General features: G+C 40.0%; 3 protein-coding genes across 24 annotated transcripts in view; 2 read left to right on the top strand and 1 right to left on the bottom strand.

The window, feature by feature from the left end:
- The first annotated feature begins 598 nt into the window (after window positions 1–598).
- Window positions 599–6300, top strand: gtf2f1 (general transcription factor IIF, polypeptide 1). 3 transcript variants are annotated; one of them, XM_005946464.3, is made up of 14 exons: window positions 599–674; window positions 1222–1268; window positions 2261–2310; window positions 2534–2606; window positions 2814–3007; window positions 3151–3321; window positions 3454–3659; window positions 3761–3911; window positions 4024–4079; window positions 4521–4652; window positions 4755–4834; window positions 5089–5230; window positions 5389–5521; window positions 5690–6300. In XM_005946464.3, the coding sequence occupies exons 2-14, from the start codon at window positions 1257–1259 to the stop codon at window positions 5892–5894; spliced, it is 1605 nt and encodes a 534-aa protein (XP_005946526.1). In that variant the 5' UTR covers window positions 599–674; window positions 1222–1256; the 3' UTR covers window positions 5895–6300. The 3 variants fall into 3 exon arrangements, with proteins under 3 accessions (XP_005946526.1, XP_005946527.1, XP_014196892.1); XM_005946465.3 differs by having other exon boundaries at window positions 606–674; window positions 4755–4828; XM_014341406.2 differs by having other exon boundaries at window positions 657–682.
- Window positions 6301–7228: 928 nt separating this feature from the next.
- On the bottom strand, window positions 7229–11114 carry alkbh7 (alkB homolog 7). Its single transcript, XM_005946463.2, has 4 exons — window positions 10695–11114; window positions 10159–10332; window positions 9950–10074; window positions 7229–9794 (listed from the first exon to the last, which is right to left on the bottom strand). Exons 1-4 carry the CDS (start codon window positions 10965–10967, stop codon window positions 9674–9676), a joined length of 693 nt encoding a protein of 230 aa, XP_005946525.1. The 5' UTR covers window positions 10968–11114; the 3' UTR covers window positions 7229–9673.
- Window positions 11115–20099: 8985 nt separating this feature from the next.
- The window catches only part of cacna1aa (calcium channel, voltage-dependent, P/Q type, alpha 1A subunit, a), an 85532-nt gene continuing 78257 nt past the window's right edge, over window positions 20100–27374 (top strand). For 14 of the 20 annotated variants that reach the window (XM_014341403.2, XM_042213274.1, XM_042213273.1 and 11 more), the window contains exon 1: window positions 20100–22103. In XM_014341403.2, the coding sequence (XP_014196889.1) occupies window positions 21772–22103 (332 nt within the window). In that variant the 5' untranslated portion in view covers window positions 20100–21771. The remainder of the gene's footprint in view (window positions 22104–27374) is intronic. The other 6 variants (XM_014341402.2, XM_014341404.2, XM_014341400.2 and 3 more) reach the window with 1 other exon arrangement.

The raw sequence follows: 27374 nt of genomic DNA, 5'->3' as shown, positions 1-27374 counted from the left end.
TCTCTAGCTGTGAGAGCAGTCCCTTCTTTCGAATGTTGGAACACTGAGCTACTAGTTGTTTCGCCGTCATTGTGGATGTTGGGTATCGAAGAATCCATAGGTCCGTCATCCTATTCATGTAGCCCCTTCCGCCGGGGTTACTTGCGTAGTAGCATTCCAACAACGCCCTGTTTTCGTCTATATATATATATATATATATATATATAAATGAAACAGGGTTGAATTAAACTGCTCCACAGAGCAGGCTATCATTGTAATCACTCGCTAGATCCTCTGTTACACACTAATTGCTATTGACATACAGGTACTATGAGGAATACTTAATGTCTCTTTAATTGCTTCTTACACAGGCAAATTGCATTTATTCACAAAATAAATATTTAAAACTAATAAACCCCTAAAACACACATTTTACTAGTTTATTAGTGCAGATTGTGGATATCATCTTATACACGTGTTTGTAAATGTTGCGTTAAAGGTAGTGCCACCTTCTGGAAATATTTTCCTCGGTGGATGAGTAGTGGGGTGGTAGAAACTCTTAAACAAGATTAACTGGTGAATAAAAGGGAACAAGCGGAACCCTTCAAAGGGACTGGTAGGAACCAATGTCTACAGTAAATGTTTCCTATTGACCATAGAGGCAAACGGAACAAGTGCAATTGGAGTGCACAGCGGTAAGACGGTATATAATCATTTATGAGCAGATATTTCATATTTAGTCTTTTTCATTTCCAATATTTTTTGCATTGGTCGAAGATGGATAGGTCTCATGAGTTTACAGTGGTCCTGCTTGTTTTCACAGTTGGCTACAGACCGCAGCTACAGCTGCTTGCAAAATGTGGTGCTGCTAAAGCTAACGTACAAAGATATAAACATCAGTTACACCTCGTTTCGTATAACTTTAGCCTAATTTAACTTTAGTCAGTCTTTCTTGTAATATTACAAATGAGTCATGGAAGGGGGATAGGTTTCCTTTATTCTGCCGCGTTTGTTTTAATCCTAAAATTGTCATAAGTTGCTGAAAACGCTTATAAAGCATTATTTGAATGTCTTCGTGCAGGGATATCGTACCTTCACAGACCTTTTCGGTTCTCTGTTTCTCAGCTGGATAATCTGAGTTAAAAATAAACACAAACTGACTGAATGATATATTATTATGTATTATCTTATTAGTATCATTACTCTGTTTTCGTAACGGTGTGTCCACCTCGCCTAAAGCAGCTGTTGATGTGGAATCCAGAGACTGACAACCAACCATGACATCACTGGTAAGCTTTCATTTGACAACACAAAAGTATGTCTTTATTTTCTTTTGATAATTTGATCCACTCTTGTGCTATGTTTAATGCCGTGAATCTACAGTGTTGTGCAAAAGTCTTGAGCCATCCCTCATTTCTCCATGTTTTTTTTCCAAGTAGCCAGAATTAATTGTATTTTTAAGTGGTCTTTGGAAACAGTTCACCAGGCTTTCTGACGGAGTTTTCTTTGGCTGCTTCGTAAACTCATTTTCAGTCCAGTCCTTGCACCTAATTATTTTCAGAGGAGTGTTTTTGTTTTTTGTTTTTTTGTTGGTCGGTTTGTTTGTCAACCACTTAACACTGACCTATTATTCAAGCATGAAAGAGGCAGGTAACACAAAAGATTATCCAGTGTTGTACCTCATTACAGTTCGGCTCATTTCAGTTTGGCTAATTCCAGTTTCCCTTTTTTTTCTCTTTCTTTTCTCTTTTTTCTCTTTCTAAAAACGGTCTTTCTAAAAACTACATTGACAGCAGATGAAAAAAAAATTCACTTTTTCCAGTGCTTTTCTCGCTTTTATTTGTCTCCATAGTCTTCCTTGAAAATGCTTTGATCCTTTGTGGTCTTCTTTACATTGTCCAATCAGGTTGGCAATGATTTTAAGTGTCTGATTAGGTTTGTTGTCAAAAAATGAGCTTTGGACGTTCTTCTGGAAGCCTGGGGAACTATTACAGAAGACATCTTGGAAGAAATGACAAGAAAGCTTGGATAAGAGAGTTCAGGCTATGTTGAAGAATTAAGCAAATTATACCAAATATTGACTTTAAAGTTTGTTACAATTGTACAAACTCCATTTTTACCTTATATGTGGTTTGAGTAAGTTATTGCATTTCCATTTTACTTGTAAATATAAAGGAAGAGACTCAAGACTTTTGAGCTGTACTGGCCCGACATGGCTTTCATGGTGTGCACATTATTCAAATGTGATAGGCTTCCAACAAGAACACTTTTTCTCTTACAGGGAAGCAGCAGCAGCACCTCAACCACAGAATACATCGTGCGTGTCCCCAAGTGAGTAACACATGTAAATATCCAAAGAGATTTGTGTGCACAGGACTTGCCTTGTGTCACTGTTTTGCATGTGTTCATGCGTGTTTTGGTCATTCTAGGTGTCACTTGAAGACGTGCATGTGCATGACTATTAGAAGATGATTGTGACGCAAATGAATTGAGCTCAGTTATGTTGCACAATAACTCACTATATTCTTTTTTCTTTTTTTTTTTCTTTGTATAGAAACACCAGCAAGAAGTACAATATAATGGCTTTCAATGCAGGGGACAGAGTCAACTGTTCAACATGGACACAGGTGGGCTTCATACTTTAACTACACCTCACAGACAAAGCTTAGGTTTTCAGTATGACAGAGCTAGAGTTGATATGAGAAAGGAATATCAGGCAGTCTTATTCGCCTTAAACAAAAAAAAAGAGCGAGAAAGATGTGATAAATTTAGGAATGAGTAGGCTGGGGTTTGTTTTTTTTTCACTTTTCCATTGCTCTTTCTCCTTTCCCCAGGCTCGTATGGAAAGAGATATGAGTGCTCGGAAGATATATGGGGAGGAAGAGACCCCTGAAGGCGCAGCAGGTAGTGAGTTTGGCAAAAAGCAGCGCGAGGAAGCTCGTCGGAAGAAGTTTGGTATCGTCACGCGTGAATTCAAAGTGGAGGACCAGCCCTGGATTCTCAAGGTTAATGGTAAAGCTGGCAAGAGGTGAGTAGAGAGACTCCCTCTGAGTTACTCTTCAAAAGTGTTGGTAATGCAAGATAAAATTATGTATTATAAGAGTTATTATTTAGAGAAATCTCGGTGACTTGATGTCTGTAAAGAATTTTTTTTTTTTTTTTTTTTTTAAGGTTCAAAGGTATAAAGAAGGGTGGCGTTACAGAAAATGCATCCTACTACATCTTCACGCAGTGTCCCGATGGAGCTTTCGAGGCTTTTCCTGTTCACGGCTGGTACAACTTTACACCACAGGCCAAACACCGAACTCTGACTGCTGAGGAGGCTGAGGAGGAGTGGGGCAGGTGAAAGGGAAAGGACGGGGGTGGTTTGGGATTAAAAGTGATGAAGAAAAATGAGTACTTAAAAAATAAGTACTCAATTGACCCTAGATGTTAATTGTTTGATTTTAAGACAGTCACCCTCTGTTTTTCTAGGCGGAACAAGGTGGTGAATCACTTTAGCATCATGCTTCAGAGACGTCTTCGAGAGCAGGAGCGGGGTGAGGAAGACGAAGACGAAGGAGAAAAATCTGGGAAGAAGAAAAAGAAGGGGGGCGGAAGAGGGGGTGACCTGCGCATTCATGACCTGGAGGACGAGCTGGAGATGAGCAGTGATGACAGTGACAGCAGTATGGGGGACGGTAAGGAGAAAGACACAACAACAAGAAGAGACTATTGTAAAACGTCTCCAGCTTTCATCTTTTGATTTTCTTCCTTCAAACACTTTGGCTTTGTTGGACAGATGGAGAGAGCAAGCCAAAGGTAAAAAAAGATGCTGGGAAAGGAAAAGCAAAGAAAAAGAAGCAAAAGAGTAAAGACAACGAGGCTCTGGAAGACAGCGATGACGGAGACTACGAGGGCCTAGAAGTGGATTATATGTCAGATGAAAGCAGGTCAGATCCGTTACACGGTAGCACACAAAGACTCACACTGTATCAACAATGTTTGGGTTTTTTTTGTTGTTTGTTGTTTTATTTATTCATTTATTTTGTGTTTCAAATTTAGCTCAGAAGAAGAACCGGAAAAGGGAAAGCCTGTCAAAGCAGAGGAACACCCTAAAGGTCAGATCAATTTATTGTTAAAAATACTCAATAAAAGTGAAGCTATAAAACACAGTAAATGTAAATGGACGTGTACTTGGATGTTCACACAGTCTCACACACATTCATACAAACCCTAAAGGAACACAATCTGATGGATGCATCACAGGCGACTCAGGGTTTCAACATGCTGATTGGTAGACGCACCATTCTATCTTTTGCGGCACAGGCACCCCCAAACATATGATTTTATGCATACAGTGTCAAAAAATTTATTTTAGGCATTGAAAAGTTAGGTGAGTGGAAGGTGACCTGAGTAGACACAATCTTGAAAATGACTTAGGTCTCATATAACTTAGCTCCGCATCTGGACGAACGTTATGGCCAGATACCTGCCAGAAGTGTCTAGTTTTTCACTAATCAATGTATTTAGATTGTTTCTGAATATTTATCCTTTTGTAGGGATTGATGAAGAATCTGAAAGTGAGGAAGAGAGTGAGGAGGAGAAACAGAATGATGAGGAAGCAAAAGAGGAGGAAGAGGAGGAGGAAGGGAAGAAAACCCCAGTTCAAATGGAGAAGAAGAAGAAAAAAGGTAAAAAAAAAGTCACAACACGTACTGTTGAATGGAGTATTTTAAAATATGTGAGCAATGTGTGTGTATGAGTAGTCAGATTTATGTTCTTGTGCTTCACAGACAGCAGTGGAGAATCAGAAAGCTCAGATGACAGTGACATCGAAGGAGAGACGGCCTCTGCTCTGTTCATGGCGGTTAGTGTGCGTAACTGAACAAATTCACATTTATTTCTTTTTAAGCCAAATTAGTTTGTAATATATTTTCCTATCATTATCATAATTAACATCAGTACCGTTGTTGCTTAATAAAACAATGGCTCAACCAGTGTGCGACCAGTTTTGTAATGCTGAAGCTTTGGAGTATTTCATATTAGTGCGGATTGTTATTCTATATTGGAATTTTTCATTCTTTGTTTGCATTCTCATCAATTATCGTCTTTTCCTTCCTATCTCAGAAGAAACGCACACCTCCTAAACGTGCTGGTGGCCGTGGCTCTGCAGGCAGCTCCAGGACTGGTAGCCGTCCTGGAACTCCATCCTTAGACTCTGCCTCCACCTCGAACACACTCCGTGCTGCCGCCAGCAAGCTGGAGCAAGGTGATTTCTCAGAAAGCCCACACAAATGCTCATACGTTCACAGTATAGTGTACATACGTAGATATATGCAGGACCTTCACAAGTAGCTTTATACTCTCAAATCTTCTCTTTTTGTTATTCCATTCCAAACAAACTTGTCTTCTCTGTCTTGTCTCCAGGTAAGAGACAAGGTCCTAGCATCGACTCACCTGCTGCCAAAAAGCTTAAGATGGAACCCAGCACCCAGAGCCCTGTTCCCTCTGGGAAGAGCACACCTCAACCCCAATCAGGCAAATCCACCCCAAGCTCAAGGTATGGTCCAGGTTTTTTTTTTTTTTTTCTTCAATACAGTTTCATAGACACACAGTTATTTCTTCCTGCTTGTCTTACGATTCAGAAGGCTAACATAAATACACCAATAGATATATAATGTAAATATGAGTGTTAAACTGTATTCTTTACTTTTCATTCACCCCACAGTGATGTGCAGCTGACAGAGGAAGCAGTCCGCCGCTATCTGATCCGTAAACCAATGACCACTAAAGACTTGTTGAAGAAGTTCCAGACTAAGCGCACCGGCCTGAGCAGTGAGCAGACTGTCAACGTGCTGGCACAGATCCTTAAGCGCCTCAATCCAGAGCGCAAGAACATAAACGACAAAATGCACTTCTACCTCACTGAATAACCAAAGGAACAGAGGGATGTTGTGGTTGTAGAAGTGGTGAAGTGCTAAAACTTTTGTTCAAAGGTTATAGTGTTTTCAATAAAACCCATGGAAGAATAGTCTGTACAGGTTGTTCTGTGATATGCCACAGCACAGGAAGCTAGACCCGCCTTCAGCAGAAGTCTGAAATTTCACCTTAAAGCGGACTTATTTTGTCAGTTTTCTTTTCTGTATTTTTATTCTTGAACTCCAAAACAGTAAAATTGCTTTGCAAGATTTCCAGTTCAAAATATATACATGTAGATTTTTTTATCTTCCACTTTGCTGTAGTGCAGTTTATCCTTTGTTTTAGCTGCCTACCACTTCCTTGTAAGCTAACTTTGTTTTGATTGGCTGCCCCTCCTAAAAAAAAAAAAAAAAAAGAAAAGTTGTTTTACAGGGTTCTCATTTACATCAAAAATCCCAGAGAAGAAAAAAAATGTGTATATAACAGAAAATAAGGAATAGTACAATAGGTTCCCTTTAGGTAACAGACTTGTCCATGAAATTATGTTGAATGAAAAATTTTGTTTTGACCTGATAGTTAAAACCTGATAGTTCTGTTTTGTTTTTTTTTGTTTGTTTTTAATTACTTGCATAGAAATTTTTTTCTAATAAAACTATTCTTAAGTAAGGATTTGAATTTTTGTACCTCCTCCTTCAATGTTAAAAAAACCTTTTGTCCTTTAAGGACAAAACTGGGCACTTTTTAGTTTTTTTTGTCAGTTTATCAAATCACTTGTTCCTGAAAGTACTTTAATATAAACAGAAATATTAAACACACTTCACATTAAACATCTAAATATGTATGTGTGTTGCTTAGAGTGAAAATAATTCAAAGAAAGCATTAAAAAGAAATGGCAGCAACTAACATTCACTTCTTACTTTGGGTGCTTGTTGTTCATGAAGTATAGTTGGGCACAGAACACGCATCGATTGTTTATTTTGTCCTCCCTCTGTAAAGACAAAGATTACCCTGAAATAGGGTGCATGCAAATATTTTTGAAAGCTCATTTGCATAACTATCAGGAAGCTAAGACTGTCTTTTGCAAAACCTTAGTTTGCTGCTTTGTTTACTGTCCTGGGATAACCTTTATCACGTAAAAGGAAGCTACTATTTTGACACAACTGGTAGGCAGCAAGTAACTTTATTATTTTAATGATGAAAAAGTACAGCACTTAAAATGCCAACACTGTTAAAGGGATGTAAAAGTGATTTGTGTGCAGTGTTGTCTGAGGTTTCTCATCTTCCTCGTCTTTCTGTGAGTTTACATAGATTGTGGTGCGATTTGAAGCAAAAACACTTCTATTGTACACCAATTTCAAACCTTTTATTTCAAAAAGTCTTGAAAGAGTAGTTGTCAAACAATTAAATGAACATTTTTCAAACGAATTGTTTACTTTAAAATCTTTTAGTCAGGATTTAGAGTGCAGAATGGCACAGAAACTGCACCAGTTAAAGTCTTATGGCCTCTTGACTATTAACTGCTTGGCCTGCAAGACCTTATTGCAGCATTCAATATCACTGACCAAATATGTTACGGCAGAGATTAGAACACACTGTTGGTATCAAGAGTACTGTAGTGAATCACATGTATCACACATGTAGATTATAGTTTTTTCATGTGAACGAGGAGCCTCTTTTCACACACAAAAGCTATTCAGGGAGTTCAACAGGGTTCTGTGATGGGACCAGTACTTTTTTATATTATACATGCTTTCATTAGGTAATATTTTTAGAAAACATTGGGTACATTTTCTTTGCTATGGAGATGATACCCAGTTTTATCTATCTATGAACCTATGTGATCTGGCTCCATTTATCTTAATGACCTCATAGTAGCATTTCACTCCAATAGAGCACTTCACTCTCAGACTGCAGGCTTACTTGTGGGCCCTAGGACATTTGAAAATAGAATGGGAGGCAGAACCTTCAGCTATCAGACCTCTCTTCTGGGAGACCAGCTCCCAGTCATTAGCAATTCTTAAACTCTGCCCATCACTCCTGTAGTTTACCTTTTGTCCTCTTTCTCTTCACTCTCTTCTTTTTTCTCTCACCCCCACCCAGTGACAGTAGATGGCTGCCCCTCCCTGAGCCTGGTTGTGCTTGAATTTGTCCCTAAGTCACCAAGTGCTTGCTCATAGAGGGTTGTGTGATTGTTAGGGTTTCATTCTAATACTGTATCTTGCAAAATTAAGTGCCTTGAGGTGACTGTTGTTGTGAATTAGCACAATATAGATACAATTTAATTGAAATATATTTGCATTACACCAGCTCAAACCAGGATAGACTCTACAATATCAGAGCAAGAACCCCCAAAATCACAAAGCACCCTATGAACCGGCACTTGGCAACAGTCGAGAGAAGGAACCCCCTTTCATTAGGTTTATATGTGAGACAGAATCACACTCAGAGAAGAACAAACATCTGCCTTGGCCAGCTGGGAAAGAGAAGAAAGACCATGAACAACAAAAGACAAAACAAAACCTGAAGGATGGTATAGATAAAAGATACAACATGCAACAGAGCATTAAAAAAAAAAAATCACATGGGTATGGAAGAAGTGGTCAGGGCATCCCGGGAAGCCCCTCCACAGCCTGAGTCTAGAGCCCCTGTTTGAAAAAAATAAACATGATAATTAGCACATCACAGACATCGTCTTTAAAGATGCATTTTACCTTTTAATCCCAGGCCCAGAAGTTCTGTAACCACCATGTCTTTGAATGAGACCTAATCCCCATTCCTCTCTGCAATATACTATTATATTGACTCCCCGACTGTGGTGTTATCAGTGTGTTGAAACCCAACTCATATGCAGTCATTACAATAAAATAAATAATTTAGTAGTCTTCTTTACCTGTGTTAAAAGACTAAAGAAGTACATAAGGAGTATTTGTCTAAACTAGGGTTGCCGAGGAAGTCATGTTTAAGTACTTTATGTCTTGATCCCTTTCATTTAGGATCAACGAATAGAGTGCGGTTCCTCCTGCAATGAAGTTTCCTTATCAGAGAAGATGTGCTGCTGCCATCTAGTGGCAGCAGCACAAAAAAGTTGATCAGAATCAGAATACTTTATTGATCCCTAGGGGAAATTATAAACAATATAAACATTAAAGTGCATTTTTAGGCAAACCATTGAGCAGAAGGACACACTGTTTTCAATTAGAACATTAGATGTTAGTGTAGTGATGTCAGTACTTAAAGAATTGGAGTAAAGTGCTGATGTTTCACAGCACTTCACTCCAAGTGTTGTCCAGCTGCGTATTTGTGTAATTTGTTCCTAATTATATTCATTAATAAACCATTTTTTGAGTTCTCACACAATGTTCAGTTAAAAGTTTTTAAAGCATTCAAGATCATAATTTTATTTGCTAAGGTACATTGGAAATGTTTCACAAAGAGACTCTGTATTATACAGAATTAGAAAAGCGCAACAAAGTGATGAAATTATTGTATAAATACACAAATCTGAAACAACATTTTAATGTTGAACCGAAAACAACATTCAGATACGTTTAAATCCGACGTCTTCGGCAAGATCCAGTGCAAATTTAGAAGAATGCCATTTAAATTGAATCAATTTATAGTCTTTTTCAACAGCATGACCAGAAGAGCGTCACGTCCAATAAACATTCTGAACACACACATTTATAGTCGCTAATAAACTTGAAAGATCTTAGCCTTGATATCTCCATGAGTATCACTGGCAGAAACCTCAAAGTTGGACTTGATGATCTGCTGCTGTTATTAGAGCTGGAGCTTATCCTGGAAGGTTACGACAGATGACAGAAATGCGTCGCTGTCGAGGCACTCTCTGCCCGTTGAACACAGACTCCTCATTTTTCAGGATCTCATGAGTGAACTTATATCTGGCCTGGTCCCTGCACAGGTGTAAAAAGGACAGGGTGAACCTTTGTTAATTGCAAACTACCACAGCTGCTTCTTTACTATAACCGTTCAGCCTTGTGTATTAATCAAAATCTCAAACACGTCATATTTAGGAAACATTAAGAGAGATATGAGGCAAATGCAGCACCTCAGTATGTAGAGGGAGCGTCGGGAAAGCAGCAGATCCAGCCATTCACTGGGTGTGTCCTCTTTCACTAAGCGCATAATACTGTCAGACAACAGACTCAACCCTGCAATGGTGCTTCCACAGAACTGGAAAAAGTTAGAGAGTAAGATCACCATGTGTGCAACTTTTTTTTTTAGAAAGCCACTGTGCAAAAATCCTGGCAAACCCACCTTGACACTGTCGATGTGGGGCTTGATGTAGCCAGTCTTGTCCAAATCTATAACGTGCACAGGGCCGAGGAGCTGGCTACATTCAGGAAATGCTGTAGATCGGACCCGATTCAAGATCTCCTCACATGCCGCGCCCCACCTCAGACGCTCAGTCTCTCTGTACCCATGGATTGCCTAAATGTGCAGGAAAAACAAAGTCGGTCTCACAGCCCGTGTTACTCTGAAGAGAAAACAGTTCAACTACACTGATCAGTGACAGTGTTAGGTGTGAATACAGCTATAGCTCTGTGATGCAGTTAAAAACGAACTACTGTACTTTATGTTGTTTATCACTGAGGTCATGGGGGGATGTTGGACTGCATTACTGTCAGAAGTGTGTCTAATATTTTATCCTGCCTCATAAACGTTGTTGGGTTAGACAAACTATCAGAATCACTTCTAATCACAGTGCAGTAAACCACCTTCACCTACACCTTTTTAAATATTCAATACATTCAACTTTCCTAAAGTTTCAGTCAACAATGAACCTGACTTACATCGTCCCAGTGATCAAATTCGTAGCGTTTCTTCTTCAGGCCTGGGTCCAGCTCCCGCAGAAAAGCAGCCTCTTCTGCCTCAGTGATGAAGTCCGTCCTCACCTCCACCTGCGAGCCCAGCTTCTGCACCAGCTCCGGGCTGGAGCCCACCATTGGAGCTTCATCCCCGAGAGGTAACAGGCCGCTGGTGGCCCCGGAGCTCAGACAGCGCGGGTTACCGGTGCAAAGAGCTGGCTTGTGGATTTGCTTTAACACAGCCAACAACACTTTCATCGTCCCTGTCGATGTATTATTAGTTAGTGTCCTTATAAAGCCCCCGTTTACCTTCAGCGGCGTTTCGGTCTTGTTGACATAAGTCAAGCAGATATGGGAGGCGCCATGTTGGAAACGCAAAGCATTGTGGGGCTCGAAGTCTTTTCTTTTTCAGTAAAACGCCGGAAAAACAAAATGTTTGACCTCCGTCATCTCAAAGATAATGCCACCCGTACCATGCAAACCATATAAAAGGATAAGAATGAAAATAAATTTACAAAAAATAGTATTACAAATTAGAGTTACAAAAAACCTTATAAAACATTATACAAAAGATATTCTATACAGATTTCTTTTTAAATATTTTATTTATTTATTTATTTTAATGGCGAACTGCTATGGTACCATGAGTGTTTGGATTTTTTCCCCTTATTAATAAACACCTTTATTACGAAACTGAAGTTTGGTGTTTATTGTGTTATCTTTAATATTTAATATTTAAATTTGTTTGATGATCTGAAACATTTAAGTGTGAGAAACATACAAAAAAAATTAAATCAGGAAGACGGAAAACACTTTACACATCACTGTATGTCCTTTAACCTGGGATAAACAGATTTCTAAGTCTGTGGAGGGAAAATAGTATGGTCACCAGTATCAGATCCTGTGGTCTGGTCTCATATATATGTGACCCATATGTCTAACACGCCTTCATGTACATTAATTCCAGCCACAGTTAAGGCTCAGTGAGACAAACTCTCTTACAGGTTTAATAAATACAGGGAACCATATGCTGCAATTTATCCATGTGAACACTGGAGGGAACTGAATGTCCATGATTACAAACTGAATCAGCTTAATCAGCACATTTCAACTAGTAAAAATGTTTAAGCCTCCACACAGGAGGTGGTGTTTTTCCCAATTTGTTCATCACTAACTGTATCAATAGTGTAATTGCCAGGCTTTAAATCTCTTAACCTGCTGCACAGGATTTTCATGACAACTTATGCAGAAACTGGATTAAGAAAAAAAATGCTAACATAGAAAGTAATAAAAATGTATAAGAAGAGTTTATACATGTTCATTAATCCACTGAGTGATTCTGAATCTGTGCGAAATTTTGAAAGCTGTAAAAATGGAGAATGTGAAAAAAGAAAAAAAAAAAAACAGGAGAAAGGAGGGAGTTCATAGAGGAGATGATGACTTCATCCTCACTGGAGAATCCCAAGGAGAAAAAAAATGCTTACTTGGCCTACTTACCACTAAGGTTAGCACGTCCACTCTCCTGCTCCCTCTTTTGGTTTGTGCAGGCAAACTCTTATAGAAGGAAAGTGAGGTATCTCCTTTACCCCCACAAGAAGTACATTGCTTTTACATTGAAGTTAAATTGTGATTTAAATATGCAAAGATAAAGTGAAAAAGATGTTTCCATGTAGAGGACCACCTGCTTTACTCTACTTATAACTACCTTAATAATTCTGGATGTTTAAAAATGTAAAACATGTGCTTCTTCTAGCACTGATAAACTTTAGTCCACCATCCTTCCACCTACAGAGACAGATATGTGTGCACGTGATTCCAAACATCCACATGAATCCCCTGCATAAAAAAGGTTAATTTGAGCTCCTTCTGTGAGCCTATAGTATTGGTCTCAGTCAATGAACATCCACAATAACACACATATCTCCTCCTCATACAACTGATGTGATTCCCACTTCGTTGTTGGATGCCATGTTGCTGCCCCCAGCATTACATTCATCCAGCCATGACAAGCGTTATGAAGAGTGGGTTCATATTTCAATTCCCAGTTGGTGGACTCATTTAAAGGCTCTGTGATTCACTGAATTATCATGGGTCAGATTTTCCTGGAGGCATCACTATGCCTTCTGTTGAATCAGCCCCCCAACACACACACACACACACACACACACACACACACACACACACACACACAGTTTTCTGAGGCCGAACACCTGAGTACTCAAATACCTCGGAATTCAGGTTATGTAAAAATGATGCTGTAACAACAGGAAAATAACACGTTTGACCCTTAGAGCAATCTGTCGTTTTTTGTTTGCTGTGTATAATGTGAGCCAGTGTTACAGAGGTTTACATGAAAATCTGCGACTGGTCTGTGGAGTGCCGGGTTCAGCAGGGGCGGAGTGCTCTACATGCATCCAGCGATTGAATTATTCAGTCTTATGAATCATTGAGTCACGACACTCCTTTTTAGGTCCTCGCCTCTGAGCTGCAGCCTCACAGCTACCCACTATTTGAACATCTGACAGAGGAAGAAAAACAACAGAGAACTATTCAGACATGTTCAATCTCTACGGATGGGATAGACTAGCTTTTGTGTGTGTTGCATTTACATCCATGATTTCATCATTTTTTAACAGGTTGACGAGTAATTCTGTCCTGATTATTCATCTTCCTTCTTTGACTAAAGTCAAACTTAATTTGGTTCTCTAGCCAGTTGTGCAGAAACATTCTTTTCTTTTCAAAGATGTCCGTGTTGTCCGTATGTGTGTATATTCTACAGTGCTGTGCAATTTGTATATGCACAAACATACATGAAAATAAAGTATAACAGGTAAAAACATTGTTTCTGTAATTCCAACACCTCCTGCTTTGCAATTTTTTTCTTCTTTTGTGCTTTTGCAAGAGGATGCTAATAACAAAGAGTCTAAAAAGATGCAATTTAAAATTTGTTCATCCCTTGAGTTGAGGTGACATTTTGATGCTTGGATAATTCTGGGGTCAGTGTTCACAGAAAACAAACAACAACAACAAAAATTCCTCTAAAATGGTGCGGTACAAGGATTGGACTGACAATAAGTAAAAAGCAGCCATTGTCCAAAGAAAAACTTTGATCATAACAAAACCTGGAGAACTATTGCTGCAGACCAAGACAAATTCAAGACAGTATTAACCCTTGTATGGTGTTCGGGTCTGTGAGACCCGTTTTCAGTTTTTCTCAAAAGAAAAATTAATTATTTTTTCAACCTGAAATTAATTGGCTTTGGCTTATTTTCTGTGAAGAACATAAATCCGAACTAATTTTCAGTGACCTCATACTGTACCTCCCCCCACGCATTTACATTACATACAAGGTGTTCGGGTCCACTGGACCCAGGTCTAATAAAAGTGTTGAAAGTGTAGGTCCTGTGTTCCCACACTCTGTTTTTCTCCTTTCTGGTGCTGTTGATAGTGTTTTCTTCCCCTCCTGCTCCCGCACAAAGTTGCAACATTGTTGAAAATTCAACTATCAACACCGTCTGCTCTGACATCTCACACATTTTACCCTCTTTCTTGAGGGATCCAAATTTTATTTTCTCATACCCTGTCCCACCTGCAAATTAGGGGCATAATACTATAAATAAGACTTTGCCAGTGTGGTTATTTATCACAACTGATCAAGATGGCAAAAGATTATCTGCTGCGAGGGCCATCCAATTGATTTTGGAAGAGTCTGACAGTGACTTTGAAGAAGAGGATGAGGTTGAGCATCATTTAGTAACAAAATGAAGACGAGCACCCCATCTGCTGCCAGCTCCAGGACCAGAACAAGCCCACCAGACAGCAAGTGAAGAAATATGGATGTCAATAACTGGTGAAATTGAATGGTCTTCTTGCCCAAGAAATGAGCCACCCTACAGAGCTGTTACTATGATAAGCCAGGGCCAACACGGCTGACAGTTACTCATGTGCAGGACATCAAGTCTTCATTTGAGCTTTTCATCCCAGATTCCATCCAGAAAATTATTCTGGATTGCAGTAATCTAGAAGGAAGGTGTGTTTTTGGAGAGAGGTGGAAGGAGATGGACCAAATTCATCTAAGAACCCCAAAGGCCTACTTTGGGGTTCTTATCCTTGCAGGAGTTTTCAGGTCCAAAGGGGAATCCACAGAATCCCTGTGGGATGCAGAAACCTTTCCGTGCATCAATGTCTCTGGAAAACTTCCACAAAATTTCCAGGATTATCCGTTTTGATAACCGAGACGACAGACCAGCTCGACGGCAGTGAGACAAGCTAGCTGCCATCAGGACAGTGTGGGATAAGTGTGTGCACCACCTCCCCTGTTTTACAAACCTGGGCCTAATGTCACCATTGATGAGCAGCTGATCCCATTTAGTTGTGAAACATATTGCTTCACGTGTAAATGTGTTGTCTTTCCACTCACTCCACTTGATTATAACTGATTTATTTTTTTTATAACATTTTATAAAAAAAAACAAAAAAAAAACGAGAAGCACATTCATTCATAAATGTGATCTAACAAAGGTAAAGGGAAAAAATTAACCATGTTTACTGTTCATATGGTTTGTAATTGGGATGAAGTAAACATCTGTTGAGTAATTTAACATAAAATTGTTTGATAGTGTTAATTTGGAAAGCCAAAACTCTAGCGGGTCCACCAGACCCATGAACACTGGCTGAGTAACAAAAATATGAACACCACACAAGGGTTAAAAGAAATGAGGCATATGTTGAGACTTTTGCACAGATTTTTGACCCCAAACTGAATTTAAAACACTACCTGAAGTTCTAAAAAAGCAGTCAGCATACTGCACTGACAATTACAAGCACTTAACAGGAAAAGTATGCGGGATAGTTGTGATATTTAACTTGATGGATTAAAAAACAATGCCCCTATGACAGATATGAACAATGTCAATCTTTACCATTGCACCTTCTTATGAAATTAATTATTACTGTGAACATCATATGAACTAAAGTCTGGGTTGCCCAAAACGTCTTTCTTCCACTAAATGAGAGAGGTAAGGAAAAATGTGTGGTTTCAGTCGTAGAAGTAAAATCACAATAAATACAGCCTGTTTATCATTTACCGCAGTCTTTTTTATAGAGACAGTTCATGTGCTCTGGTGAGGTAACAATGTTTTGTGCATGGGTGGCCTTGGTGTTGTTGCTCCGCAGTGCTTCTTATGCCGGCTGTGTGGAATAACAGGTTTGGACAGAAGGAGCTGCTCCTTAAAGCCTCTGGCACTGAACAGCAATAGATAATTTCACAGATCAACACACACAAGTGTAAATACACACATTTATGAACAAACACACACAGCATGTAACAGTCTAGAGGTTTTGGAAAGACAATGTTTCAAAAACAAGATTCAAATGACAATCATTAGTAACGTTATTTAAATGCTAACGCACATAACTCACAAGAAGGAAACGTAACAGCCAACACAGAGTATAATTATCTTATTAGGTTAATAATGAATAATGAATACATCATTGTGTTAACTAATCCCAACTCTGCATTTTGTCACAAGATATAAGGTGTAACGTCTTTGCCAAACTCACTTTCTTGTGTTTATTTAGAACAATAGGTTTGTGGTTTTGAATCTTGGCCAGGGATTCATTCACTAAGGATCCCCAAGCTAGGCCCTGCATGCTACCCCAGCCTACCTTGGGCAAGGGGTACTCAAGGGACATTGCCTGGCTTAACAGGTTCCGTGTTAGGTGTTGAGAAACTGGGACATATTGATGAGAAGTGGGCACATATGTACAAGAACTGAGAAGATCAAAGTGATGGAATGCAACCAAGTGAGCTGACCCAGTGAGATCAAGGATTCAGATAGAGGAAGTTCAGCATGAAGAACATGTGCGGGAGGATGTTAGTCAATTAAGTGAGCTGCAGAAGGGCATCATGATGGACAGGTGCAGAATGAAAAAAAAAAGTACAACAAGATGTTCATAGCAGAGGCTGAGGCATAGCTCTGGGCACTAGACTGAAGAGATATACCAGACAAGCAGAGGCCAACAGAATAAACGCTCTTCAAAATTCCATTGAGGGTGTACTCTCAGGTAAAAGGGTAGAATAGCACCAAGGCAGACCCAACAAGAGCTAAAAATGACAAATACTGGAAAAACATCTGTGAGAAGGAGGTGTCACACAACAAGTGGTTGGCGCCCCTAAGAGCAGACCACAGCAACCTCCAACAACAAGTCTCCAGAATAAAGAAAGGACCTGACATGATCCTTACCTACTGGCTGAAGAAGCTAACAGATCTCCATGATCACTGAGCACAAATATATGGTCTGCTAACAGCAGGTTCTCATCCACACAGAGCAGAACAGTTCTGATCATGAAGGATCCCAACAACTACTTGGCCATTACCAACCTCTCCACTACATTGAAACTCTTCTCAGGCATCGTAGCAACCAAGATGAGTAGGCACATGAGTAATACATGAGCACAGCTCAGAAGGGCATTGCAAGTAACACCAAAAGGCCAAAGCACCAGCTCCTGGCTGACAGACTCTAAGGCAGTATCAGGCAGACCAACTTGGGCACTGCCCAGAGTGACTAGGCAAGGCAAGGCAAGGCAAATTTATTTGTATAGCACAATTCAACAACAAGGTGATTCAAAGTGCTTTACAGAGACATTAGAAACAAAAACAAATAAAAAGTATGATTTAAAATTGATTAAAACAAGCAAACAAACAAACTAACTAAACACACACATTTCACACCTGTTCGCGCGATCTGAACCCTTATCGTAAGGGGAGCTACCAGTCCTTCTGTGGACGAGCTACTTTCTATTTTAAATTCCCTGAATTTAAAATACTCTCTAGACCCAGTCTAGACCCAGCTGGGGAGCTACCCAGAGCTCTAACCCACTTAACAAACAAACAAACAAACAAACAAAACAGTATATAAAATCAAAACAGATAAAATCAGAACAGTAGATAAAATCAGTAGTTAATGTAAGTTTTGAAATTTAAGCTTAAAAGTGTGGATTTGGTGCTTTATTCAAATGCAGCTGAGAAAGGTGAGTCTTCAACCTGGATTTAAATAAACTGAGTGTTTCAGCTGATCTGAGGCTTTCTGGGAGTTTTTCCAGATATAAGGAGCATAAAAGCTGAATGCAGCTTCTCCGTGTCTGGTTCTGACTCTAGGAACTGATACAAGACTACAAGAAAGCCCACAACTCAGTGCCCCTGCACATGGCTACTGGAGTGCTTGGTGTTAAAAAAAAGAAAAACTTTGCTGTATTATTTTATCTGGTTACTTTTAAAAGAATCCAAAGATGATTTGTTTGTCTTTTCTTTTAAAATACACTAGAGCTAATCATTAATAAAAAAAATTGATGCAAAATAGAGAATTACAACATATCATATTTTTTTCCTTTGAAACTGTCACTCTCCTGTACTACTTACATATATTTTAAGTAAAAATATGAACCTGTGTGTATTTGAGGTCGGACTCAAATACACACAAATGGCCTAATTCTAGAAAAATGAAATAGTAAAATTTGAGAAATTATAAATTTGGAAGTACTACAATTAACTTTTCTTCTTCTGCTATGATAATGTTTCAGCACTTCCTTCGTGATACAACAAAGGTGTTTCACATAGATCTTTATCTTTGTGTATTTGTGAAAATCACTTTACTCCCAATCGCCTAAATCATAACTATCATGAATAACCTCATAAAGTAAAGTAAATACCTCCCCCCACAAAAGGATACTGCAACAGACAGAAAGAAAATGATAGAAACAAGCAAACAAAGCAACAAAAAAACAAGAAGTTAATTGAAGAATTACGCTGAACTGCAGTTAGCTAAGTATAATCACTAAGACTATGGTGTAAGGTAGTAGAAAAATAGCCCGACACAGCTTCAATTGCTAGAAAATGGGTATGTAATGGATTGTGGCTAAATAAATGAAGGTAATGGATTGCAATTTGTATATACGCACACAAACATGAACCATGTTGTCTGAAGTGGCATCTCCCTGTGAGTCAGACCTACAATGAACTTGCGCAATCGTGCAGGTTTGTAACACTGGGGCTTTGTTTCTGATTTCACGTTGTTCTCCACGGTGCTGAATTGTGGTGCTGTCCATTGTCCTGAAGTGATGCCAAGGATAGCAGTCATCAGGTTTTTCTTGAAATTGTATTGAAAACAATATTGCCAAAGTTGTATCAAAGTAAAATACCAACAAAACAAAAGAACAGTAAAAAAAATGTATCTACCAGAATATCGATGCTTCTGATCAGTATTTAAATTTTGTATTCCTGCATGCCCTTGAGGAGGGGTCAGTATCTCTCATGGCCGAATTCTTTGCTTAAGTGCACACAGAGCAAAACGATCCCCTTCTGACATATTTGATAGGCGTTTAAGGTGGCAAAGTATCGACTGGCTTTCACACGTGCCGCACGCCTCTGCTGATTCGATTTGTTAGATTTGCCAGGCACCCTTAAATTTCTATATGCTAGATGATTTCCCATTCACTGACACGGCTATGTGTGGAGTCAATCAATTAGCTCACATACAAGGGGATGTTGTCCTGGACCAGACTTTGGGCTTCCTCTCTTCTTCTTAGGGGCTTAATATAATGTGGCACCAGCACTTTGCTGAAGGTGTATATTGGGTGATTACATATGACAACAGCTCTTTGCCACCGTTCTCCCGCGTCCACTTGGAGGTTTGCTTTCAAAACGATGTGTTTTAGGTAAGAAAAAAAAAGAAAAGAAAAAGAAAAAAAGAAAGAAAAAAAGAAAGAAAGAAATGCTTTAAGGTGGAATGGTGGTGTGTGCAGAAATGTTGTCACTGTGAAATAAATCACATCATCTCTCGGCGCCGTCCATCCACCTCCCCTGTCTCCCCTCTGTGTTGTCACTGAAAATATTTGCTGTTTTGCTTGGGCTTTAGCGCAGACCATATGGTCACACCTTCAGCAGGCACCGGTGTTTTCGGTGGAGCGATGATGAAAGCCTCGAGGAGAGGAGAGTGAGGGAGCGATGAAGGCAGGAAAGAAGATCCTAGACTCAGTTTCAGGGAGGAAGGGAGGGAGTGAGGAGTGCTCTCTTCGTCCATTAATTTCCAAATGTCTGTTGCTAAGAATAGCCTGCCCCCCTCCCGCGCGCGCGCGCGCGCGCACACACACACACACACACACACACACACACACACACACCACCTTCCCTAACAAACACACGCAGGATCGCGCGTACACACACTGACGCGCCTTTACTGACGAGCCCGTGTGCGCGCAGTCATTGTCAGCTTGGGTTGCAGCTGTATCTTTGCAAGAGCTGCATAATGCCCGACCCCCCCCCACCCAGCATCCTTCCCACCCCGTCGCCATACGTACATTTGCGCGCGCACAGTTCCCCTCCGCCGCACACACGCTCCTAATAAAAAAGACCCTCCAATACTTATTTTGAAGAAGACAGACAAGAGTGTCCGCCTCAGTTTGACAACAGCGGGATATCTGTGTTTCAGTTCAGCCGGACAGGGCTATGTAGCCCGAATCACCTTAAAAGAAACAGGCGAGTAGGCGATGCCTCCATCCCTGACACAGGTCTGGAAGTTGGACGCGCTGCGTGCGTCATGTGCTCTGGCTGCAGAACTGAGCAGACTCCCATTCTAGTTCACACAAGCTGAGAGACACCGCGAGGAGCGATTTATTTCATTTATAGACAGACTCGGGCCCGAATCCCAGGGAAACAGTCAGTCCCCTCCCTTTCATCCTGTCACCATCCATTCACCGATCCATCGATCCATCCTGTCCGTTCGTCCCTCTCTCCCTCCCCTTGGGGGCTGCCGGACGAGCAGAGAAGAGAAGAGGCCGTGAGGAACGGACTACTCCAATGAGAGAGAGAGAGCGAGAGAGCGAGAGGTACGAAGGACGCTCTGCCAGGACATTTGAGCTCATCGGTGCGGACGAAGGTAGACTTTTTTCTTTAAAGGCGGGAATGGTGATGGACTTTCGTACTGCTACACCTAGAATGGCCAAACCAAGATCATGAGAGGGTGTAAAGCGGCGGAGAAGCGACCGTCTTACCCTTGTCTTTGACGCCGTCGCTCGCGTGTCCCTTGCTCGGCTTCTGGATGGCCACGCAGGTGAGGGATAGAAGATGATGGGTGCTGATGAAATCGTTTGAGAAAATTATTCCACCTAAGACAGCATTAACACCGATGATTCACGGAAAAACGGTATTTGTTCTGTCTCATTGCTGCCTTCTGAAATTTCACATTCTGAAATAAGGCTCGTGAATAGCAAATGTCACATTTTTCCGGTCCAAAGGTTTGTGGAGTGTACTGGTAAAACAACTGTAAGGTGGCTGGAGCCACGTTATTACCACACACTGTACCAAACATTGCGGATGTTTCAGAAATAAATAAATAATAGTAGCTTTTCCATTTCAATGCCTTTAAGTCTGTGGAAACGCGACTGTTTCCAAAATGCCGACCTGAACGCCAGTGACTGTCGTGGATAGCTATAAGCTGTTTTATTATTTATTTATTTATTTTTATTTTAACAATCTTATTTATCGAGGCCTGTGTTATACTCGGGCGTTAACGTTGTCAGAGCAAAGACATGAAACGTCCAGCAAGGTGCAGGAAGCTCGGGTGCGCTCTGAGGCAGGCTTGTACCGTAGGCAACATGAAACATTCATGTTAACTCGCTACAGTCTCACCATGATTTCATGTTGGGAGCGAACCCTGCTTTATATGGACATAAGAGTGGACAAAGACTGAGAAACCCCACAGCACTACCCTACAGTGCAACCAGTCAGCCAACCGACCACACATTTAATTTCCTCACACCCACAATTGGCCGTTGGCAGAGACGCACAGAAAAGGAGACAGTACATGGGCGTCCTCGTCTGCTAAAACCAAGCGCTGCAAAACTGCTCGCCGGGTGCAGGTGTTCAGCATAAGCTTACAAGACAACCCGTTGTGCATATGAGACGTTCTGATCCAGATGGGATGTAATGTTGTGTGGTTGCACAGCTGAGCATTGGTCTCCTTCTCCGCTGCTTCGTGAAGATTGGCTTTTGGTGTCCAGAGAATGGCGCGGTTCGGAGACGAGGTACCAGCCAGGTATGGCGGAGGACCTGGCGGAGGAGGCCCGGGAGGCCGGGGTGGTAGCAGGCAAGGAGGACCCCATGGACACGGCCACGGACACGGTCATGGGCATGGTCACGGGCATGGCCACGGCCCACCTGGAGGGCCCGGGGCCCAGAGAATGTACAAGCAGTCTATGGCGCAGAGAGCCCGGACAATGGCACTGTATAACCCCATCCCCGTACGCCAGAACTGCTTCACTGTCAACCGTTCGCTGTTCATTTTCAGCGAGGACAACTTCGTGAGAAAATACGCCAAAAAGATCACCGAATGGCCATATCCTTTACCATGTGTGCAGTGGGTAAACGCCTTTATAGGCCTTGCCTACAGGTAGGCCTGTGTGCAGACAGCTGTTTTTAATAATGTTTCACTTTTTCCCCGTTAAATGAGCTGCAGACTTTACGTTATGTCCCAGTATCAAACGTGTAACAAGCAGATCCATCCGTGCAAGTCACGAATGAGGTATAGGCTACAGTAGGTGACAGAGGAGTTGCTGGGTGTTTAATTAATAGTCAATTAACGAGGGTGGTTCTGTAACAGTTGACCATTCTGATCACCATTAATCACATTTGTTTGCATTTTCACATCGCAATCCCGCGAGACTTGTTTGATATACGCTTCCTAAGTGGTGTGTGTGTGTGTGTGTGTGTGTGTGGTTTGAGTTTGTGGTGGAGGTATAGGGGGCGCATCTGGTTGCTGATGTCAGCATGTGCAGTATAGTCACAATGCCCAGCCAGGGTATACAGAAACAGGAGGAAGGAGCAGAGGAGGTGGGGGAACCAAAAGAGAGAAAAGGAATTTAGATTAGTTAAATGTGTGTGTACGTGTGTTCTTGTGGCAACGCACACAAGTTCCCATATCAGCACGATGCAGGTGTTCTATATGATGTGTGTGTGTGTGTGTGTGTGGCAGAGAGACAGAGGGAGAGAGGGGTGTGGTGGTGGGGGGGGGGGGGGGGTAATAACTCAAGTATGCCAGTGTGAATATAGAAACTTGCAAATTTTGTGGATGCTCATCTTAATCACAGAAGATGCAGGTGTCACTGAATGAATGTGTCATCATTTCACACTGTGTGCGTGCGTGTGTGTGTGCTTGTGTAGGCCTACTCCAACCACTAAGTGTGACAGTGTTGCATTTCCAGCAATCCCCTGCATTTTCACATTTCTGAAACCAGCAGGTTTCCTAGGGAGAGAAAATGAAAAGTGATTTCGGTATTTTCATTTCCAGGATTTGTGTATGCAGGCATGAATGCATGCAAATGTGGAAGTGAGTTTCTGTGCAACTGTTAATGACAAGAGGGAAAATTGGAGTAATGATTATATTGATCTATGCTGATGCTTGAGCCATGACATAACTACACACACTAATTGGGTTGTTCCCGTGCATAGATACTTAGAGCGCCTCTGAATCATGTCTTAGTGACTAAATGACAGATGTGTTGCTGAGCAAACGCAAGAGTGTGCAGGGATTTTGAGGTTATATGTGTATGTATACATTACCACCGAATCAACAGTTAAACATACAGTCAACTTGCTTACTGAGAGCACGAATTGTTTTTATTAACAACCACTTGTGCTTTTCCTATTATAGCAAATTGTCTGAAGAAGTCACTTTACAAACTGTCGTATCCGTTACCAGATAGCTTCACATTATGAAATAAAATATAGTTTCTTTTCTTTTCAGTTTGTTTTGATTTTTTTCTTCCGAGCATATTTGGTAGTGCCTGCAAAGATAACGCTAATGAAGACAGGGCATTATTCACTTTTTGCTTATTTGATCTAATATTTCTTGTCTTTTATTCCTTCATCAGACTTTGTAGCAGACTGTAGAGATAGACCAAATGAGAAGAGTGGTATTCACTGTCACATGCAAAACCACATACACTGCAGTTCATTGTTAATGCCAACGCTCTTAGGCCACAAGGACACCCCAATCCTAATTGTGTAAATAGCTGTACAGCCAATGATAGAAGCTGATTTTTCTCAGTTTTATGTAATTCTGTGTCCCATGGTTGAAGTTTTTGCCTCCCTCTGTAGTTGTTTTGCATTCCTTTGTGGTCACGTTGGATCTCTTTGAAACCATTTAGAATCATTTTGCATGTCTTTGTCCACATTTTGTGTCTTGTGTGATTCATTTGCATTTTGTGCATTTTTCTTGTTGTTTTAAAATTTGAGCTATATTTGAGTTTTTAACAAAAAGCTAGCTTTTTCTTATTAAAAAAAAGGGAAGGGGTTGAGAGACATGATGATGATGTCCCATGCAAAACCACCATCCAGTGTAAGGTTTGTGCCACAGCTTCCATAAATTAACAGTAATAGAATTAACTAAATATTTTTTAATGTCTCTCTAATGTTAATCCATCAATATGCGTAAACTATTTAATCCAAATCATATTTTTATTGCTAAAATATAATTATTGTTGTTGCCTGTGAATTTTCAAATGCGTTGTTTTATAGAAAAGCAGAAGAAATAGTGAAACACACGTTTTTTTTTATTAAGATGCCAAACTACAGTTACCTACCTTTCTGAACAACAACCAAAAAAAGTTTTATTATACATGATTAATTTCTGACTTTCATAAGAAGTCCAGTGTGGCGGCTCAAATTTGTGTATAAATATAAAGGCACTTTTTTGTTTGCCTGATAACTAACAATACAGCTTTTAGACTTTTTTTCACCTACTTCTAAAACAGATGTGGTTTTTAAGACAGGCAGCCCAATAAATCAGTTAAGCACTTTTTATATGGTTTTGTTTTTGTTACGGCAGCATTGGGGTGTTGGTTTACCTCCCGATAATTACTTACTTATTGTTAATTATGAGGTGTAACTATTACCTGTTTTCTCTGGAAGCTCCTGTTTCCCCTTCTGTCTGCAAACATTTTAAATTACAGAGCTTTACCTGGGCATAAGGTTGCTCAATACATACACAACATTAAATTAAATCTACTACATAAAACAACAGTGAATGCTGCTCATGAAATGTAATTGATGGATTTGAACCTGCAATACATGCAAGTGTTGCATGCTGAGTTATTTGGTAGATTTAACTGACTGTTTTTTTTCTGAGTGCAGACTGAAACAGCTTTTTGATTCACCAGACGTGTGAGTCTCAGTGGACTCACTAACAGGTCGAACCGTGACCTGCGGCTTTATTTAGTTGTGAACCGAGCCCGTGGGAGTGCCACATAAATAACTGTGCTCTCACGTGCACATTTACATACACTAGGCTAATATTTGGTCATTTAAATAGAAATAGCATCATGGGGTGCAGTCTCAATACTGCGTCATTTCATTTTTATAAAAAACAAACAAACTGTGAATAGTTTAGAAGTAGTGCTCAGATGCGATTTAATCCTAGCTTTTTTCCTTTTGTTACAACAATATTTATCTGAAAAATAATTGGTGCTTTGATGATATGCTGAAAAGAGGGATATCTAATATGTCGGTCCGTAAGTGTTCAATTTGAAATATGTGAAGTGTGAAGGTCATAGCATATGATTCACATCATTTATAGTCATAAATTCAATGACCCCTCACGGACCCTATGGATAGGGGCATTGTCATCCTGGAAGAGATCACACCCAACAGGATAGAAATATTTCATCCCAGGACAATGGTGATCACGCACAACTTCAGAGTGATTTGCAGTGATCTCCCTCTAAGGGAGGTCTCAAACAAGCCAGAAAAAGCCTCCCGTAACATACCAGTCTTACCAGATCCCCTCACTGTTCTACAGTTTCCCTTTAATTCGTCACCAATCTATAAATTAAACTAATTTTCTAAACAATAAATGCATTTAGAGATATACATTTTAGCATTAACTATATTTTACAAATAATGTCAATTACTATCAAACAAACAAATCACAAGTGACAAAATTCTTTCTACCAAATTTATGTAAAAAATGTGTCATCTTTCAGAGCTTCAGACTTCAGTCCATAGGTTGGTTCCACTGGGCAAGTGTCGGAACGTAGGAGTCACAGGACACAGGAACTCTTTGGTTGCTAATTAAATTACTGCTGTGGGTTATATGTTGATAGGAAAGTGTGAGCTACTTAACAGTGAATAGTTAATTCCAGTAATGGCAAACCCCACACACACTTTGCTTAGACTTTTAGGGGCTGATTGACATCATACACACACTTATAACCATTTTTGAAAATAATTGGTATCATTGAGTATCTTTGGCAGCACAATGTCTGCAGTTTTAACAAGGTAATGTGTGCAGTCACAGTGAGTCAGCTAGCTAGAAGTGAGTAAGGCTAGTTAGCATAAAAAGTTAGTGTAAAAGTGTAAGTAAAGTAAAGTGTGCATGTTAGTCCCCGTAGGGAAATAGTTCCTCTGCATTTAACCCATTCACCCAGTGAAGCAGTTGGTATCAGAACAAAGGTAACCGTTAAAACTGAGCTGGCAACAATTCAGTGTCAAAGACTTAAATGTTATCTTGTGGAGGCTCCTTCTGGTGTGTCATAACAGTTAAGAGCTGAAACAATAGTAATTAATTTACATTTTAGTCGTATTCATCAATAAACAATCCTGTATTTGAACAAGTATTATGAATTATTCTGTCGCAATAATGTCTGTACCTGAAATTACTGCACAATGCATGTTAGAGCATATAGCAGAGGGAAGCTGAAACTAAAAGGGTCATCTAATAGGAATGACCTTGTCCAAGGGTGTCAGGTGTCACCCAATGAGATTCTGTAAACCCTGCAAATGCATTTTCATGTAATTCATTTTTTTCTGTTTAAGTAATGTGTCGTGCTGGGTCAGTTTAGGTAATCTACATCTATGCATTACACACCAATTTTTTAACATGTGCAGACAAACACATACACACTGACGCAGCTTTACAAGTAGACACTGCATGTACACCATATGGTGCCATTGCATCATCATCGTCAATTGTTTTTTTGTTGTTTTTTTGTAAATAGCATTGTCTATATGCAGTATATTCTATCTATAGCAACACTGTTCTCATGAAATGGAACACAAATTATGCCTTTTAATAATCTTAATGTGGGCGTGAGGGATATTTAAGAATTTCTGGTGGCCTCTTAATATTTTGTTGCTATAAATAATGTGTAAAACTCAGTATTCAGAACTCTGTAACCTGACACGTTGCCTGGGCATCCAGTGCCATTGAAGATTTTCTTCAAAAATTCTAGGTGCCATTATCAGTCGTGCTTATGTTTATTATATATGTTTACACCTATTTTTCTAATGATGGTTCCTTAATTTCCTTGCACAAATGGTGAAATATTCAACATCCAAAAGCTTTATTTATATACAAATGCATTTATCAGATTTTTAATAGTATTAATAGAAACAATTAATTTTTTCAGGGTCTGTATATGCTGTAAGGCAATGGTGTGCTTGTGCTCTGTGTTCATGCCAGTACACTAAAGGGCATTTTTTAAATCATATTATAGTTTTGTATTTGATGCTAGACATGGATAATGCTTTGGAACTGGAGACAACAATGACTGACCATTAAAGATGGGCAAATTTGGCCTTTTTGTGGGGTGTGTGTGTGTGTGTGTGTGGG

Source organism: Haplochromis burtoni, unplaced genomic scaffold (assembly GCF_018398535.1).
Source record: "Haplochromis burtoni strain Fernald_Lab_line unplaced genomic scaffold, NCSU_Asbu1 Contig_431, whole genome shotgun sequence".
Taxonomy (NCBI): domain Eukaryota; kingdom Metazoa; phylum Chordata; class Actinopteri; order Cichliformes; family Cichlidae; genus Haplochromis; species Haplochromis burtoni.
The sequence above is the reverse complement of the archived record's forward strand: the minus strand, read 5'-3'. Positions and strand labels throughout refer to the sequence as shown.

Excerpts from the sequence above, each read along its gene's own strand:
- gtf2f1 (XM_005946464.3), top strand. Across the intron at positions 3,008-3,150 it reads AATGGTAAAGCTGGCAAGAG|GTTCAAAGGTATAAAGAAGG; the intron begins GTGAGTAGAGAG and ends TTTTTTTTTAAG. Across the intron at positions 4,835-5,088 it reads CTCTGTTCATGGCGGTTAGT|AAGAAACGCACACCTCCTAA; the intron begins GTGCGTAACTGA and ends TTCCTATCTCAG.
- alkbh7 (XM_005946463.2), bottom strand. The coding sequence starts at position 10,967 with ATGAAAGTGTTGTTGGCTGTGTTAAAGCAAATCCACAAGCCAGCTCTT. Across the intron at positions 10,075-10,158 it reads CCCACATCGACAGTGTCAAG|TTCTGTGGAAGCACCATTGC; the intron begins GTGGGTTTGCCA and ends AACTTTTTCCAG. Across the intron at positions 9,795-9,949 it reads CGCTCCCTCTACATACTGAG|GGACCAGGCCAGATATAAGT; the intron begins GTGCTGCATTTG and ends ACACCTGTGCAG.